This window comes from Falco peregrinus, chromosome 1, assembly GCF_023634155.1.
Source record: "Falco peregrinus isolate bFalPer1 chromosome 1, bFalPer1.pri, whole genome shotgun sequence".
In the NCBI taxonomy this organism is placed as follows: domain Eukaryota; kingdom Metazoa; phylum Chordata; class Aves; order Falconiformes; family Falconidae; genus Falco; species Falco peregrinus.
The window spans coordinates 57,974,503-57,993,707 of record NC_073721.1 but is presented as its reverse complement, the minus strand read 5'-3'; the positions used below and the strand labels follow the sequence as shown (position 1 = coordinate 57,993,707).

The window sequence follows — 19,205 nt, the reverse complement described above, 5'->3', positions numbered from 1 at the left end:
CGACCTCTTTCAGAGGTGATAAGAAGGCAGCAGCTGGATGTGAAAAAAGTGATGCACGGTACATGGGGAAAAGGGAAGTACAAAACTTTTAGCATAAGCCAAATCTTACAGAACAAAAAAATCATGATTTCCAGGGGCAACAATAGGAAGCATAGGTGTGAATATAGAAGAAACGTATATGAAAACAAAATCCTATCAAAGGTCTAGGCTTATTACTTCACAGAGATAGAAAATTAATTACTAATGATGCAGCTGAAGCAGGAATGCTAATAAAACACTTGTGTTCTATGTTGGGAAAGAAAAAACCTTACATGTTTCATCGATGAGTATTATGAACCGCTTTGCAAAACACAGCCATACAACACATTAACACAGAAGAGAGATCATTCTTACCAATTATTTCTGAAAGCTTACTCTAGGAGGATTCTTGACTGTCTATGGTTCAGCTATTGCAATTCTCAGCATACTGCATAACTGTAGGAAACTGAAAGAAAGTGAATATTGTGCCTGTTTTCCAAAGTAGCAAGAGGGATGTGGTAAGGTGCCAGCAGATGCGTTATATACACTTTACCTGCACTACTGCAAAACACAAAATCTTCCCTCTTGCACCAAGACCATGTAAAGCCTTTTCTCCCTCATGTGAGTGCCTCCTAATTCTGCAGGTGCTGAGCTTATGCAAGACTCAGCCAACAGCAAGGACAGGCAGAGCTGGTGAATTCAAGGGCCTGCACATCCTTGCTCTTGTTTGGAGGGGGTTTACAGCTAGCAGCATGTTGTTCTGTTCAGCTTGTATTTCCAATTACTGCTCACACCAGGAGTGGGGCAAGGGATGGGTAGCCGAGAAGCAGTGTGGATGCACACAGGGGGGAGCATGGTGGTGGTCATGCAGTGGAGCACTTCATCACCACCCTTCTGCTTTCTCAGCTGATCTGGTATCCATGGCCTGCCACTCCTTTGCCTCTGTCCAAAGCCTTCCTTGAAGGTGGTCTGTAGCCACAAGATGCCATATGTCATGTGCCTGCCTTTCTTTAAACACTTGCCTACAACGTGCCGTGGCCCCAGGCACAAACGTGTCCCACAGGCTGCTGTGTGGCCTCACCGTCACCTCGCAAATGCAAAACAAAAAAGCCGAGTCAATAAAACGCTTTTAATGTGGTCTGCCCTGAACATGTTAGACTTAAAAATTTCAAATTCTGCCTCAAGCCAAATAGCACCATGCTCATTATCACCTTAGCACCTTCTTCGTGGCTGCCCATCCTCTATACCATACAATAATTTTGTACTCCACTGTTGTAGCTTAATTGCAATGAAATTCTCTGGAGGAAAAAAAGTTTCTCTTCAGTCTCTACTTTGTTCACCTGAGATCGCCATTTAGCAGAGTTGAGCAAGAATCCTTTGAAGCCTGCTGGCTGATCGTAAGGGAGCTTCAGTCTCCCGACAGGTTCAGGGACACAGAAGCATCCTGCCTTGTCTGACATTATTTCTTTCTCTGCCTTTTCCGTGCCACTGCTGTGTGCAAGGCCTGCACAATAAGGTCTTTGTTATTCAGGATGTTGTATTCACCCAGCTGAACCAGGCGGTCGTACACCTTCTCAGTGTATTGAACCGAGTATGTTGAATAAGGGGAACAGCAGCCATAGAGGTCAACTTTGCCATCTTCCAGCTCTGACTCAGAGCGCTTCTGACCTAGGAGGAAGGGGAACAAATCACTGCTGAGAGATGGTAGTTACTCTAGTCATAAGCAAGCAAACTCTTAATAGAGCAGGTAGAGGAGATATCTCTCCACAGAGAGAGTTCTTAATCTAAATTACTCTTGTGAGTTTAAATATTTTTTTTTTTCATAGCTCATTCTTTTTCAAACCGTCAGCTCCATCCCTGGCTCAGGTGGATATCAGCTGCTTCACATGATGAGGAGATAAAGAAGCTGATTATTCCTTACATGAGTCTACACTGCAGTTCTGAGCTGCACCTGTGGCTCACATAGATAATCAAACCTACCTGCAAACTAGCTAGCTTAGGGATAGAAACAGCACAGCCACAGCATCAAACTTGACACGGTAAAAAAAGTAATTTTAAGCAACAGAGAAAAATCTGATGTGTTGAAATAAGCCAAAAGTACAGTTCAAGGGTTGGAGTATCAAATGTAGTCCCTTCAGTACACTGACCATGATGTCAACCTTTTTTTAACGTGTTTGATTACTTACCCGGTGCTTTGTATTTTTGGAAGGTGTCATTAATTAGTGGGAAAAATAGCAGTACTGGTGCTCCTGGAGTCTCAGCACCATCAAAGAGGTAACACTCCTTCAGGTTTTTCCTGTCCTCCTCACTCAAGTCCACCCTGGGAAAAAGGATCCCCTGCTCTGCGCAGTACTTGCAGGTCTGGTCCAGAGCCTTGAGCAATGAACAGAACAGTACTAAGACTTAAAGGGGATTTCGGGGCTCAGGATTTCTTGGGGTCCAGTAACAAAGGAGGCATTTTCCACGCTAGCTGTGTGAAAGCTCTGAAGCCCCAATGGGAAAGCAATGAGAAGGTTTTTGTTTTCTCCGAGTTCTCAGTGCAGAATGGTTGTATCGTACAAGAAAAACAAATGAGGATACATACGGCCTATAAATGAAGTCTCATGCTGCAGCATTAAGACAAAAATGCTGCTGGGTAAGACTTTTAGAAGGAGCAACATATAAAGCACCTAAAGATTACAAACTTCCAGATAATCAGCTGTTGAGGAACAAATAGCCACCGCTTCAATTCCTCTCACCTGTACCTGGGATCCCGCGCTGTAATTTAAGTGCAGGATGACGTCTACCTTTCTCTCTGGCTTTAAAAGTGGCATGATGCTGGTGTTGATGAAAAATCCCGTGTCCACCAGCGACAGGAATTCCTCCGACTGCGTCAGCTGGTTGGGGAACGCGTCCAGCACGGTATCTAAAAGCGAAGGGTGTTCCTTGCCGCAAGCGCGAGGCCGGCTGGCCCGCCAGGCTCACCCCGCACGCCCCGCGCCCCCTCGCAGCAGCCGCGGCCGGGGGGCCCGTGTGCCTCCCCGCGGAGCCTCCGCAGCGCTGCCAGGAGCTACCGGCGAGGGGCCCCGCGGCCCGCCCGCACGGCGGCGGCCTCCGGCCCGGGGCGCGCAAGCCGGGCGCTCGGCGGGCCGGGCGGTGCGCCCTCCGCCGCCATCCCCATTACCTTTCCAGCGGCGGAAGCGCGGGCTGCTCAGGTAGCGCCGGTGCAGCTGCAGGCCCCTGAGGAAGCTGCGCTCCCGCGCCAGGCAGGGCCGGTCGGTGAGCGCCCCGCGCAGGGCGCGGCCCAGCGGGCCCGGAGGCTCCAGCAGCGCCGTCCCCAGCTCCTGCGGCGGCAGCGGCAGCGGCGGCTCCTCCTCTGCGCGGGGAAAGGCGGTTAAACCCGGGCAGCCCGCGGCCAGGCCGCCAGCCGCAGGAGCGCCGCCGGGCCTCGGCTGAAACGGCTCCCCGGGCACCGCTGAGCAAGTGACAACGGCAATGAACGCGGCCGCGGCCGGCCCAGGGGGAGGCCCGGGAGCCGCCTGCGGCAGGGGCCAGCGCTGCTTCGCACCACAGCAGCTCCTGCCCAATGTGCTCAGAATCTTGTTGCTTTACTAATCGTTCACAGATCAGTCTCGCTTATTCTCGAACGTTCTACACCGGTGCTGAGCCCCGCAGAGCGCACAGGCTGCTGGGCGGTGGATTTCCACAGGACCCAGGCCGATCCACGCGGCCTCTGAAGAAACACTCCAAAAAACGCCCGGTGCACCGCACACATCTCCCATAACAGCCAGGTGTGATAGTTGATCTAACTTTACCTAACAATAAATACACAGTAAAGAAGAAGTGTGATAATTTACCTATATTGTCGATTTTGTCCCGGGTCCACCTGTGCCAGAAATCTTCTGATGAGTGGGACAAATTCCAGATATACAGCACATTCAGTGAAAATAAGCTACTCCACATGCCTGTACAAGGAAAGAGCTTTCTGACTCACACCTTCACAGGTCATGAAGAGAGAAACTGTTACCATGACATGAAATTAGCAAAGTTTCTGCTTTTCCTTAGTTTGCTTTAAATGGATGATGTGTCATTTTTACTTGGCTGCTGGTTTTTAAATTTTATTTTGGTATCCAGGTTTTGTCTTGTGGCACTTAGGGCTGGATATACATTCTAACAAATGCTGAGTTTTTTGTGAATTAATATGATGTAAGGAGCTTGGGTTTTCGGAAAAAAACCCAACGAAGTATCACGAGGCTTGTCTAAAAAGAAAGGATGAAAGTTTGCATGCAGTCTGAGAGCGTTGGTGAGGAATTATATTGATAAGGGCCTACCTACAACGTGATCTTACAGCGACTGCACGTGTAGGCTTCCTCTTTTGAGAATAAGCCTGCTGACAAACTGAGGGATCAGTTTCGACCTTGCATTTTTGAGCTTCAGAAATAATTTATTTGGTTACCCCTTAGGGCACAAGTGCTCCACTGGGTTTTGGTTCAGGAAGCACAAACGTATGCACAGCCATCACAGGCTCAGGCTAAAATAGTAGAGTGTCTGCCTCATTCTAAGTAACACGGCCAGTCAAAGAGAGGTTTGCATCTCGAACTGGGCACAAGCTGACACCTGGTCTCTCTGTCTGGAAGACATGTACCTGCACTCCACATCAATCAACGGCAAAAGTGCTGCTGGGTATGACCCTGCTGCCTCCCCCTCAGGCTTTCCCAGGCAACATGGAAACAGGCCAGTGACATGTGGCCGGAGCAGACTCTTGGGGGGGACCTGGCATGCTCAAATACACCCCGGGGCACTGGAGAATCAGCACAAAGGCTCATGTAAACTGTCTATAGGAAGCACACAAATTACTGACTGCCTGTGAGACAGGCAAGAGGCTCTGGAGTTCACCCTTCTGGAGCAGCACGAGCAGAACCGTGGATTCCCATACACCTCAATTTTATTGTTGTTCTGGAAGTGATACCGTATTTTTATTCAAAACTAGCTTTAAAAATGAAAATAACTATTTGCCTGTCACTTTGAATTTTCTTTTTGACAACAAATTGAATCCATTATAATAAGTATTCATTCAGCAATGAGATATTTATCCTCTCTGGTGAAACTGCCCTGTCAGTCGTGCACCAGTGCTTTATTAGCACTTAGTTTAGACAACTCACAATTTAAAAACCAACCAACCAACCAACAAAATCCAAACAACCACATTCAGATGTTTTTAAGAGCTCACCTTCTAAGAAGCAGATCCGGGATTCAGGGATCTTCTTCATCAGCCGACCCATGAAGAACTCACTGCCAAAATCCTCAACACGAACAAAAGCTCCATATTTTTGCAATCCCACCTCATAAGGGGTGAACTCCACCCATTCTGTGAAAAGGATTACAAAGAAGAGAACAACGCTCAACTACAGCCCCCTTAGCTGTAGATAAAAATGATGTTGCTATCATGGGAGTGAAAGGAGTTAAAAATTAAAGTTATATCTGCAGTTAATCTAACATTCCAGACCAATAGCAACAAGCCGTAAGCAGGGTGCAAATGAAAACTCATAAACATGAAAAGGCTTTGGAATACTTTTCTGTCTGTTGCATAGACGGTCAAACTTTTATCTGACCACAAGGACATTATGCAAACACACATCAGCTTAAATTCTGGTCTTTAAATGAGAGAGCTTTTTTTAGACTATCTGAAAAAACTGTCCCAGGGTTTACCAACTTAAATGTAAAGACAAATGACTCCCAGAAGTCTCATAATTACCTTTGAAATCCCGAGTGCTATAGTTGTTCTTGACATTGACTGCAGTATAGATAGGCAATGGGTTCTGACCACGATCAATGGCCCGTTGCTGATCAGAGAGTCTATGGTTGTCTTTCTGTGGTTCCAGAAAAATGGTTACACTGAGATGAAAATTAGCACAGGAACATTTCTCTGCATCTAAGCTTGCAGGGCAGAAAAATTTCTGCCTCTAGTGTATAATGTGTGCTGGGCTTAAATTCTGAAATGTTCCATATTTTTCAAAATTCCTGAAAGCGTTCTGTTACTGAAATATCTGCAGGCATCCAATCTGATGCCAGATAATTTGATGACCCATTAGGATGAAAATGGAAGGACATGATGAAGAGCAGAAAGCAATACTTCAGCTTAACATGTTATACTGCAAGGTTATGTAAGACCTCTCACATATTTCAAAAGCCTGCAGGTCTGTTTGTTAATACCTCCCATGGGCATTAAGATAATGTCCGTAATTTCGCTATTTCTAAACAAAATATTTGCAGAATATGCCCCCCAAAATCTTAAAGTATAATTTTTTTTCAAAATGTTAATCTTGGAGTTCTCAGAAAAACATGTCCAAAATCTCACAAGCAAGAATGCCGATTTCCACCATGGCTGGGCATCTAAACAGCCGCCACCTAATGTTTTGGAAATGGCTGTGCATTTGCATACACAGTGTCTCGTAACAAACAGAAAAACATCTTCTCCAGGAATTAACTTTCAGAAAATTGTAAGCCACTGTAAATGCTGCTGTATGACATACCGTACCCCATCATGCAACAGAGATTCCAGGACAAGTCCCCAGAGATCTATAAAAGATGTTTTGCGCCCCTCTTCTTTCCGTTGACACAGCTGCTTTTTGTAATACTTCAGATACTCCAAGGAAAGGGAATTTATTTTGCATTTTGTCATATGTTTTCGAGCCTCGCTTATTTGCTTGTCAAGATCCTTTTGTGACCAGTCAGGATCTCTGTACAAGTTTGACATGGTCCTAGGAAGAGGAAATATATATTGAAGTGGGGAAAAAAAAACCACACCAAGGTCTGAAGTCGGCAATGGCTACATTTTATGTTTCTATATTAAGTTCTTGATTTGAAACTAAGTAAAGATTTCCTGTCTTCAGTTACCTAAGAAACTACCATGCTCCCTTTGAAGTCGCAGGCATTACCCTCTATCAAAATGGCTTGAGCAGTATTCCATAAGCTGCTCTTATAAAAACATTTATTTTTGTGTTGTTGCAAATTATGTGGCTTTCCCCCATGAAAAGACTAAATCTGTCAGTTTTTGAAGAAGATAAAAAAAACAGGACTGCTGAGGAGGTATTATAGGTGGACTGCTGCATGTCAGCTCCAGCCTACTTCAGCTCATTGGTGTCATCAGGAAGACTCCAGCCAAGAGCTGCCCAGCCCTACTTACCATGTGGTACCAGACAAGCCAGTCAGGTATGTGGCACAGTCCAAGACATTGAGCTTCTTGAGCCCCCGCAGGCTGCCGTACAGCGCGGTCAAAGATCGCATACCTCCTCCCGTAGTCATGATGGCCACCACTGGGGTCTGCACAACACACGAACAGAAAGGGCTGGCGTCAGAGTGCAGACCGCAGCTGACCGCGACTCTCAGCAGAGACCCCCCCGCTACATCGAGCCCAACACCACCATGCATGTCCAGACAGAGACTTCCTTCCAAATGATTTCTACTGAAACATAAGCTACCATTTATTTTATAAAGGAAAACAGGAGTAGAAGTAATGACAATTTTTGCTTAGATGACTGACACTTGTCTCCAATGTGTTCAACACAGATGTTTGATAAAAAACAAATGAAAATGCATTAACTTAAACCAAAAGAGAGAGTAAGAGAGAAAAAAGCCAGTTGTAAAGGCAAGAATTAAAAAGAAAACTCACGGGTCAGAGACAGGAGGAAGGATTATCAACAAGGATAACAACCGTAGGGTAAAGACTCTGGAAGAAGCAATTTCTGTATAAGGAGTATCTAGCCTGGCTTGCAGTGAAGGTGTAGCAGGAGAAGAGTTAAATTCAGGATAGCAACTGCAGAGGACACCAATGGCAGGGTGAGATTAGGGGTATGGGGCAGTATTGGAAGTGTACATAAGTTTCAAGATTAAGAAAGACCAGAAAAAAATTTAACCAGGAAGAGGTCATATTATGCTGTTATGCCCCCACTGCTAAGCACTCCTTAGATATTTTGAATGTTTTCTCTACAGACCTCATGGTCCAGCAGATCCTGTTCCAGCTGCAGGACCTTCTTCAGAGCAGGAGCAACATAATTCTGCCTTTTGCGTAGAAAGTCTTGCTCTTGCGCACAGAGGTCAAACCCTAAACGCACATCAAGGCAGTCTGGGCTGGAGCAGGGATCAGGAGAAAAGAATATTCCATTTTATTATTGGTAGACAAGCTCAGAGTTTCCAATACAAGGAAAGAAGCGAGACCCGCAGAGTACTGTGTTTACAGGAGGAGCCTTTGCTATGCTCCCAAGCAGGTAGAAAATGCTGCGTGGAAGAACAATAGGAAAAGGGACTGCTAAACTTCTAAACAGTTATCAAAAGAAAACCTAAGGAAAGACATTCCGGCAGATAATGTCTGAGACATCTGCTGTCTGGATTCTCTCATGTTTTAGCCTGCACTGAGAGCTGTAGGAAAGACTTCCATTTGTCTTGAAGCAGGCAGCAAAGTTTACCTACTTCATGATCAACAGTACCAGGTGATCAGCTGCACTCTCACACTGTTAAAGAAAAGGTTAAAGACTGTGCTGAGCATAACACTGACTAGCAGCTTAGAATGTTATTTCTTCTATTTTATACATCTTTTTTCATTATTCATGTCTCAGTATGGATTAGCTCATGCGAATTCCACTTCACTTCATCACACCACCTACTGTCCTACTGTGAGTGCCTCCTCCCCAGTAAAGAGCCAAGGGTGAGATGGGTTTAGCTAAGGACACATTAGCCTCCAAGAGTAGGCAAGTCTCTTACCAGTCTTCTGCCTTTGCATATAAATCAAATCCTTTATCCTGGAAAGCAAGAATGCAAACAGTGTAATCGTGACAACCTGCTTTAGCACTCCTCCCCGACTGCCCCAGGAGGAATTTTAGCCTCTGCTGTCCTAGCAATGCAAGTACAAATCAGGAGCTCTGAACAATCCAGCAGCCTGTGTGAACCGACTGCAGCAATTTATTGTCAGGGATGTTGTTCAGTAATTCCCAATGTTTTCCAGTGAATGTAACGTCTGAGGACAACGGCTGTTTACAGAGGAAAGTAAAGGTAATTTGTACCTTCCTCATCTCTGCTGACATTACCTCTCTGGGGCAGCCAGCCAGGCAGCAGCCACACTACCGTTCTACACAACAGCATTTGCTCCTCACTTTCTGTGGCAGCTTATGCTCTACAACAGCTGGGATCCTTTCATTCTATATGGATTTTGTCAACCATGAATCTAAAAGTGCTTTGCAAAGCATGGTCAGCATCAGCATGAGACTGGCGCTAGCTTAAGTTAGTGCAGGTGCCCCACTGGTGCATAAGAAGGGGAAAAGCAGAGCCTCAAAATTTAGCATGAAGTAAGATCGGGGTGTGGAGTAACTCCCACACCCACTCAAACAGAACAAGGCACAACCTGCCCTTATCACCCAAAGAGCTACCACTGTTAGACTGCGGCATCTTTGTCTGCCGGCTTTCATCATCTGAAAGTAACCTGGTAATCACTGGGGCTGATGCAGACTTCCACACTCAGGTTTCTCAACCTCTCCCACAAAAGAGCAGGCACTTACCTCTGCCAAGGTTATTTTTTTTCCACTTGGAAGGGAGTGAAGTTCCACATTTGGAGAGCCTGTATCATATGCACGAGAGTGCTGAAAAAAATGCAAATATAGATAGTTTATATTGTAAGGAATGTTGCTCTCTTTCCACAATGCAAACTGACATTACTATTTATGGTGCATGCTACTTTACATGCCATTATTATGTTTTATAAAGTCTAGTTATAACATACAAAGGAGGGAGGTCGTTTCTTCCCTGGTAGCATCACATCCAGCATTGGCTGCTTGTATTTGGCATAGTGAAATTTGGCAGGAGAGCAGGAGCTGAAGACCAGATCAGATCCCAGCAGAATGTCTTGGGTGCCCTCGTAAGAGCCTTGCACTTTAAAGGAGAATTCTTTCTCTAAGGAAGCAACACAAAAGCAGACACAGAGTAATTTTCTCATCAAAACGGGAAACAATGTTTCTTATAGAGTCTATCACAAGCTGTTCTCATGTTTCAGATTTGCTGGGGGTTTTTTATTCTTACATTAAGCCGATTGCCTTCATAGTAATAGCACATCGTGATTTAAAAATAGCTGATGGAGAAATAACCTCACTTGATAAAGATTTCTTCTCCTTTTTCTTCTTCTTCTTCTCAACCACTTGAACTTCCAAGCAGCAGATTTGGCGAGACTGTAAGAGACGTGAACAATAAAATACTTCATATGGCAGGGAATTTTCTGGTCTGAGATTCTGTTTCCTAGTCTAAGCTCCTACTGACAATGATACGAATGCTATACAGGCAGTGCACTTTTTCCCAAGGAAAACATTTTCTCTCAGCCGTGACCTCGATTTCAGATGCTGGCTGAAACAGGAGGAGTCTCTTGAGAAAGTGGACACAGCCAGGGCAAGGCTGGGGTTGCAGTTTGAATGAACAGGGCTTGCAGAAGGAAGAAGGTAACGACAAAGTGGAAAAACAGCACTTTCCAGGATCCCTGCAGAGATGTGGAAGACTGATTTAAACAAAAATAATGAGGGAAAGAAGCTAATAAATGAGCAAATGGAACTGTCAGAAAGTCCTTTTCAAAAAGTCCAGTTATGAATGCAGGACATGACACATGCCTGGGACAGGACAGTCCCCATCACTGTAGCAGTACAGGCGTTCAGAAGGAGTGAAGTCCAAGGGAGAGTTTGCTGCTGCACCAAGGTCTCAGACCTCAACCACTTCCATGCGTTGCCTTTGCAAGATCAGAGGATGCTAGCACGGGGATCTCCCCGCTGCTCCAGCTGCAGCCTCCCCACAGGTGCCATCCAGGAGGATGCATGAGGCAGCTGATGCAGTGGGAATGTTTCAGTGCTGGCCTTGCTCAGTCAAAGGGCATGTTGGGCTAGTGACTGTGAGTCAAGTGAAACAAGCATGGCAGCAGGACAAGAATGATGACAAAGCACAACACTCACCACTAGCACTCCATTAGTAATGATGGTTTCAGGAGGGCCTGAGCTAGGAAATAGGAAGAAAAATACATTTTTAATCACTCAGTATAATTACAGTATAATTAATGACCCACACCCTTCTGATTTTCCTCTGCTTATTTTTAGCTGTTTATTGGATTTGAAAGAAAAGTCCCAGGAGACTCACGGTACAAGTTTCCTCACTCTACTCTGTCAAGCCCCAATCATCATCCTACTGGCTCGTCCAGTCCTGGAGTCCTTGAGCTCCGGGGGGGGGTTGGGGGGGGTGGGGTGTTAAAAAAAAAAAAAAGGTACTGTGGGGCCAAACCATGTAGTAATTTTATGCTGAGCCCCAAGCTGAGGTTGCAGATGGTTTCACAGAATCCAGTTTTCTAAAAAATGCAGTTTGCCAGTGGATGGGACAGAAAGGGCTCTAGATCAGAAATCTGGGCCTTATTCCGTGTCGTGCTCTGAAGGGAGGCATACCCACCCACTCCCCATTAATCTCAAAGACAACTGTGTAACAAAACAGCAGTCCCAATATCATGGTCTTAAACAGTATTCATTACACTAGGCAAACAAAAGGTTTTAGGGTGTGCTCCCCATCTGCCTGAAGCTCCGGGGAAGTCACCCCAGCACACACCAATTTGCCACATAGCTCGTAGCACAGGTTCCTCAGGAAACCATGATCATCGTCAGCATCATCAAGAAATGATGCACTCTGGACAATTAGACTAGATTATTTCATGCCTCTGAATTGCTATTTCTTCCTGCTGCAGACTATGTTGCATTTCACATTTACTCACATATTATCCAATGCAAATCCCACCTCTAACTCCTCTTGTCTCTGGAAAATAAAGAAAGGAAAATGTTTTTGCCACTAGTCTCCCTGTAGTTCTCGTAATGCAGGTTCTCACTCTAGCAGTATCTGTATGTATGTGCTATTTGGGCCTGCAAGAGCATTTAAAACAGCGGCACCCTCTACCTCACATCTGTGTGTCTCGAGCCTCAAGATGTTTTATTGACAGGAAGCTTCTGGATGGCTGTGACAGCAGTTTTTAACAAGGCAGGCAGCTTGCCTGCTTCTGCTGGGACACCAGGGACAGAGCAGGCGGAGCTGCAGTCTCACAGCAAGTCCACCAGCAAAGAGGGTCTGCGGGGGGAGCAGCCAAAATGCCCTGGCCTAAGGAGGGGAAAGGGTGACATGCAGAGCATCTGTGTAAGAGGACAAGCACTTTGTCTGGCAACGTGTTGAAGGCACTGGGGCAGAGGTGAGCCTGGCACTGAGGCCTCGCCTGCAGGGTGGTGGAGGACAGTGTGATCCCTAGGAGCAGGAAAGCACGGGGGAAAGGAAAACAAAGGTGCAGCGCAAAGGGGTGAGGAGCAGAGAAGTGAGATCATGCTGTAGGTTACTTAGTTGCTAAATTACCTGTTGCATGAAAGACACCTAAAAGTTGTTAATAATAGCACAAAAAGATTTACAAAGGCCTGAAGAGCATGAGCTCTAAGTACAGTAGCTGTGCGAACACAGTAGTGAAAGGCTGGGGTATCGCATGTGTAACCACCCAGTCACAAGCTGGGTTTCAACTCGCCAAACGCTCTGTTTTACCGAGCGCTAGTGGAAGCCTACGTGCTACGCTGCTCCTCTGGTATTTTGCAGAGCAAGAAATGGTCAAATAAGGCATTTAAAGATAATGAACTGCAGAGTGGAGTTTGGGCGTGTGTAGATATGGTGCATGACAGATGTACAAGATATTGGGAGGGAAGTGAACCAGGAGAGGGATGGACGGAACATACTGAGAGTTGGGATGTGCAGCTTCCAGAGCCTCCCTGGACATTCAAACCAGGAATATTTCTTGTTGCCCAGCTGAGTGGCATGCCTTAGACACCTCATTTGAAAACCCATTCCACAGTCCATAATTAGGAACTAGTCAGGTTCAACATTTGGTTCCAATCACAGAGTTATTACTTTCCAATTACTAGGTTAAGTAACAAGTTACGACAAAAGCATCATGTGCTAGCATGGACACGCCCCTCGACCCTCGATGGGGGCAAGCTTAGCAAAGTGACAATCTTGCAAAGACACCTGAAGTTTGTGAGCCTCTGTAGCCAACACCAAACCCTTCAGCACCTACAGATCCAGGTGTGGAGAGGCTTTCCCATGTCAGAGTGAAAACCAACTCCCTTGTATGTGGCTTGCCAATTCATACACAAGAAGGGAAAAAAAAGGGGAAAATTTGCAAATGACATTTCAGAAAAGCAGATAAACACGTTCTTGCCAGCCTATTCCATTTCCCATTTCAGACCTCACCTGTGAATCGCACTTGAAGTGCATGAAGACTTGCTCCCCCAGTGAAAGTCTGGCTATATCGAAGTACACAGTGAATAGGTGGTCATCTCGAGTAACAACATCCTTATCATAGAGTGCCAGCTCCAGCACGTTCTGGGAAGGAAGGGAAGGACTTCAGAAATGTGTCAGGTTTCGTTCAGAGCAGGAGATCCCAGCGACAGCTGCTCGAGTCAGCTGTTTTAAGGAGTGGGAGGACATAAAGAAAGAGAGCAGGAAGGGAAGAAGGTGGAGGGGAAATCGACTCCATGTGGGCATCTCTCTATGAGGAGGAGTGAGAGGAAATCACAGACATCTCAAAGGTCATATTCTGCCCATGGCTGAGAGAGATGCTTGTCTTCCACAGCATGGAAAACTACCATAAAGATATGGGCTATTTTCACATCTTCCTGCATCTTTCCGTGCCTCTGAAGAAAATTACTTCTGTCCCCTGTGCAAAAGGATAAAACCCAGCAGTCGCTCCCTAGGTTGTGGTTAACAGGGAAGTCCCAGCTCAGTACCTTGACCTGACTCTGGATCCTGAAGTAGAAGGTTTCATTCCAGACAGGATCTTTGCAATTCTTGATGGGTTTAGTCAGAAATTTGTCAGTTGACGCAGTCGGCAGCCACAGGCTCACATAGCAATCTGTCTGGCTTACTGTATGTCAAAAAACACATCTAAAATGAGGATTTGCTCTAGAAGAAAGAATGAATCAAACAGCATGAAGCTTTGCTTTCAAAGAAAGGCATTGTGATACGTGATGATATATTTGCTCAACATAAACATTACAATTCAGATAATAAGAATGGAGAAAAAAGAAGAGGGACACGATTGTTCTCTGAATACATGTGATTAGATACAATAAATGCATTAAAAACAAAGGGTTGTCGCCTCGTTCTGTCATCAAGCTATCAGTTTAGCCCAGGATAAAATAATTCCGGACAATCACAGCACCCTATATCTGCAAGGGTTAAGGAAACTAAGTGATAGCTTCTATTTGAGCCAGACAGAACATTTAAAAAAGCCCAAATCATAGAAGAAAAATGTGTCTTGATTTCTGCATAAGTAAAGCTATAATCTTCTATTATATTTCAGTTGCAAGGCTATCGGGAGCGAACCTACAAAATGTAATAACATCTAACAAGGTTTTATCTCTGAAAGCTGGTACACAGGGAGTCAGGGTATAGTAGTTTGGATTGCTTAGCCTTGAGAAAGCTTTGAGTACAAGCTAAATTTGAGATAAGGCTACTCCATTTTCACTACTTGCTCCATTATCCCAACCAGTTTGTTACATAAATATACTCCAGAAAAAAACACAGATCTTTCCACATTTCTTGCCTTCAACAGACTGCAGAGCTTTCCCTGCTCCCTTTAAGGATGCAGAGAAATATGTGCCATAGGTACAGCTGTGACCTTCTAGAGTTACCTCTGCGCAAAACAGGGCTGCTAAAAAGAATAGCAACGCACTGCATTCATTGCTGGAACCATCATGCCCATGAAAGGAATTCCTCCATCCATGGAAGAAATCTAAAAAGCACTTTTTCATGGAGCAGGGCTAGCTAGTACACCATGAAGGTTAAGGGGACTGTACAGAGCACTGCAGCTACTTACAGACATCTGCCTGGCGGATATTTCTTGCTCTTATGACCCTTACAGTCAGTAAGTAACACAGAGATGATTCTATCTGCAGGGGAAAGAAAAACATACAAAAGACAGGAATGAATGCTGAAGGCAGACAGCGTATTTAAAACATAGACACCATTAAGACAGAAAAATACCAAAATCATGAACAACTTAATTGGATTTTTCTATGTGACTATGAAATGGCCAATACATTTATTTTCCTACTGATGTCTAAATCAAGTACTAGACTGAAAGACTTCTGTACTTCTATAGCATGATATGTGGATTTGTATTATTATAGAGAAGTTATTTGCTTTCTAACTAAAATCTAGCTGCACAAAGTGGTAAGATTCAGACTCAGCTTGGGAGAACATTTGTTAAATATCCAAGGTAGAAAATAAAAAGCTGCCTTAGACTTTTTCCTAGTGATAAAATTATCGTTGTGGGAACCACCTCTCATCCACTCATTACACATGTTCAGCCTCCTGGGCTACGGGATATGATTTTCTCATATTCCTGCTCTTTTAAAGGCGCAGTACTCTCCAGAGGTGATTGCTGACCTCTGAACCCCACAATGCTTTTAATGTCCGTGGAAGAGATTGCTGCTTGGCACTTCCACCATGCTACTCACTGTGCCTGTTTTCATTTTCAGGGACATAACTTCCCCCCTTGAGCTGAGCTTACCTCTCACTTTTTCTTGTGAGAAGTTTTTCTGTAGCTTTGAGCCACGTAATTTCTTTGTGTCTGGAGTTTCTATGCACTGTTTTGCATAAGCAGCAGTGTTTTACACCTGATAAGAAACTGCTCCCTTTGGCTTCCCTGTTTCATATTAGTCCACATCTCCAACATTAAGGCCATATGCTTGACTTCTTAGGCTCTCATTTTGCTGTTTTGGTCTCATGTTGGAGCTCAAACATGAGTCCATATCCCTTCTCCTTTTACCGTAAACAAATAAATACCATTAATCTCCATTTCCACCTAACATTTTGTTTCTACAGTCACAGTAAAGGGGAAAAGATATAATACGTTGTAATATAAGTCAGCAGAAAAATCAGGCTCCAAAGGTTCTAAAATGCAAAAGCCATTTAGTGCAACTACAGGGTCACGGACCCGTAGTGACACCACCTGCTCCCTCCACCTATACTACAAAATGACTACAGAAAGACCATTGCGAGTCCTGAAGTGGCATTAGTGTGACACTGACCTCATTAGTCCCACTGAGAAGGATGTGTGACACAGGTACTGCAGGAGAGGAAGACTTTTGCTCTAGTTGGCCTGGCTGAGCAAACCAATTTGGTATGTACTGTGTTAATAATAAGCCATGCTTACTGTCTGTAAAAAGTGAAGTGCGTGGAATATATGCCCATGTGATGTCTCTCATATTTAACCTGAGTGCATCAATGCTTGCAGCCAGGGCTAACAAATATGTGTTATTGAGTCTGGGGGCAGTTAGCAAGTAGGCTAATAAAGAAAGAGGTAAAATTAGCCTCCAGGTAACCAAAGCACTCCATTCTAGTAAAAGGCACCAACAACATTTGTGCTGTTCAGCTGCACAGCAGGCAACTGATTGTGCAAATCAAGTATGTCAAACCACTGCTAAGAGTCCAAAGAGCAGCTGTGGATAAGACCACCAAAGGCACTTGTATTTGTGTCTAGAACCTGACTCCCGAGGCACAGAAATGAGGCAGCTACAGGTGGGAAGCATTCAGATTAGAGCCAGTAACGTGATGCCAGTCACTGGCTTTGGAACAGGTACTTTCCTGGAAGGGCTCAGCTCGGTTTCACATGCCGGGTCCCCTGGAGCCACCTTCGTGGCTTGTGACCCCAGCGCAGCAGGAAGGAGTGCAGACTGAACAAAATACTCGGGCACATAGATGTGCCCTGTCATAACCAGGGAGCCTTGGCTCAGACATTACAGAGGGACAAGTAACAAATGGCCAGAATCCCATCAGTGGCGAGTTCTGCCTAAGAGATCGGAGAGGTTTGGTTTGTTCTTCTGAACCTGCTGTGATCCCTGCAGTGCAGAGAGCTGCATTTTAGGGGGTGTTTTCTCATCTTTGGGTTTTCCATTCAACTAATCAACAGAAAGGTTTGCCTATACCTTAAACTGTAAGCACAACACCTGTTGCTCAGCAACTTAACTTAGCTCAAAACAGAACACGGGAGAGTTCCTAATTATTACTGAATAGCCTCAAACTAGAGAGAACAAGGTAAAAAAATCCTTTTCAGTGCATCTGGTCCTCTCATGTCCCAGAGGAAAGATTTCATATAATGCGTCTGAAGTCTCCTGGAAAAGTGATGTTTTTTTGTAGAGTCCAGAAGAAGGATTAATCCAGGAAATCAGGTGTTCAAAATGCACTTCAAAATTGTGCCATACTCTTTGTGGGAGTAAGGGGCACAATTTCACAGCTATTACTACCTACACCGACAGTAAATTTGCCCCTGTGCTTTAGCAAGAGATATGTAGCAGAAAGCCTATTCAAATCCATCCTTTTAAAGATACTAGTCTTGTTAAAGCAGGGTTCATCTCCCACGTGCCAAGGATAGAAAACAGCACTGGGACTTTAACATGAAGCAATACTGTAAGTGAAGTGATCAAAACAATAAGCAGAGAGCATTCCGCGAAGGGAGCTGGGCAAGTTACGGCAGCGGTTTGGGAGATGTTGAACCCAAGGTGTTCTCACCCAGGCTCCGCCCAGCAGGAAAGCCTCTTTCGGTTTTCTTTTGAAATTCTCCTTTGCAGTACCTTTGTAACAGGAGTCTGCTGTTCTCCATCAGGCTTAAGCTGCATAATTCCTTCTCCTAGCCGAGCAGTTCGAGTGACCAACTCCTGCAACAAGAAGAGCCAGCGTTACCCCTGGAAAAACCATCCCGTCTCTTAAAAGCAGTCTCCATACGGAAGCAAGAGCTGCAGAACACCAGTGGCAGGGAGCCCACAGAAGGTATGCCCGTCTTCTGCAGTGCCTGGTGCCACTGCCTTCGCCCTGCTCGCCCCAGAAAGCCCGAGCAGAGGCGTAGCACACAGGTACGGTCCACCCTTTGCATGACACACGGGGAGGGAAGGCAGCTCCTGGCCCTGGCTGTTAAAGGAACAGCAAACCTGTCTCCCATAAACACACTCCGTCATGAACCTTGCAGCTTGAAGCACGTTGCCATGTTCTTTAATACTTATTCTAAGGTTGCATAGATTGCAATCTCTAAAATGAAGGAAACCCCTAAATGTACCAAATGCTCCCTTTGTATATAAACTCTTACTCCCCAAGCAGTTTTCACTTCCTTCCTATGGTTTGCTATTATTTTTAACATTCCGATAATGAGTTCTTGAAGCACTGACTTCCTCCATTCTGCACAGAGTCATTTATAGTCAATGGTAGGTCAAGAAAGCTGCACCGTCTTTGCGCTACGTGCAGCATAACCAGCTGAGAGCCCAGATGCCTGGTTTTGCTCTGCACCCTTCTTACCTGAGACAAAACGTCACCTGGCTCCATTGTGGTCACTGTCAGGGACACGTCCAGTGTTACCTGTGGCAATGCAATTTCACATCTCCCAGCTTCCACAGGCACCAATAGTTTAAGTGTCTGATATGCAGGTGAGCAACTATTTTATAAACTGACTCAGAGCCCCACCTCTGCCTGATTTCTTAAACCCAGGTATTCCCCTCCCATTTTCTTATGCTAGGAAACTGAATCCTGTGGTCCAACAAGTAGGAAAAAATACCTTTGCCTGTACAGCGGGTGGAAGTATGCTGTTTGAGTCACTTTGCCCAGCACTGGCCAGTGGCAGGTTTATAACTGATGGTAAGAGAAGGATGCCCTTTTACCTAAGCACTGAACTTTCCACTTACCAGGACCTCAAAGCCTACAGCAGTACATATTCTGCAACAAGATGCAGCAACAGTACGTTAATTGGATGTAGGTTACCCATGACAGTAAGCAGCTAGGATAAAACAGCTAATGAAGAAAAAAAGGGGACAATGCTATTGCTCTCATATTCAACTGGTTCTTGCAAAAGCCCATTTAAGGCTTTCTGCAACACACGTTGCTACAATCTCAGGTCTAGGTGTGCAGAGCAAACACATGCACACACGCACACTGTGGTTTATATCTACCCAGCCTTGGTCCAGCAGGGTTGGGTATCTCGTCAAGTCATTGTATCCTTTCCTCCTTCTTTCCTATGGTTCTTTATTATTTTTGTTCAGTCAGCGTCCTGAAGCAATGACTTGCCTTAGCTTAGCTCCACCCACTGTGAACACCTCAGCACCACTTCAGCTCAGACTGACTTTGGC

The 19,205-nt window shown here is 45.2% G+C and overlaps 1 protein-coding gene across 4 annotated transcripts; it reads right to left on the bottom strand.

Moving 5' to 3' along the window:
• Positions 1-1,128: 1,128 nt before the first annotated feature.
• On the bottom strand, positions 1,129-18,471 carry LOC101922121 (cytosolic phospholipase A2 epsilon-like). Of its 4 annotated transcripts, none has more exons than XM_055792582.1 (21): positions 18,382-18,471; positions 17,667-17,750; positions 14,909-14,981; positions 13,818-13,954; positions 13,282-13,413; positions 11,777-11,817; positions 10,977-11,019; positions 10,136-10,211; positions 9,770-9,939; positions 9,549-9,629; positions 8,758-8,795; positions 7,992-8,127; positions 7,184-7,320; positions 6,536-6,758; positions 5,753-5,867; positions 5,228-5,365; positions 3,855-3,962; positions 3,182-3,373; positions 2,757-2,923; positions 2,205-2,391; positions 1,129-1,686 (listed from the first exon to the last, which is right to left on the bottom strand). In XM_055792582.1, the coding sequence occupies exons 1-21, from the start codon at positions 18,406-18,408 to the stop codon at positions 1,478-1,480; spliced, it is 2,514 nt and encodes an 837-aa protein (XP_055648557.1). In that variant the 5' UTR covers positions 18,409-18,471; the 3' UTR covers positions 1,129-1,477. The 4 variants fall into 4 exon arrangements, with proteins under 4 accessions (XP_055648557.1, XP_055648562.1, XP_055648566.1 ...); XM_055792587.1 differs by having other exon boundaries at positions 2,805-2,923; XM_055792591.1 differs by lacking the exon at positions 2,205-2,391.
• Positions 18,472-19,205: the final 734 nt, after the last annotated feature.

Coding starts and splice junctions, on each gene's coding strand:
- LOC101922121 (XM_055792582.1), bottom strand. CDS start 18,408: ATGGAGCCAGGTGACGTTTTGTCTCAG. Junction 11,818..13,281: donor ACTTCAAGTGCGATTCACAG/GTGAGGTCTGAA, acceptor TTTATTTTCCAG/AGACAAGAGGAGTTAGAGGT. Junction 10,212..10,976: donor TTACTAATGGAGTGCTAGTG/GTGAGTGTTGTG, acceptor CGTCTCTTACAG/TCTCGCCAAATCTGCTGCTT.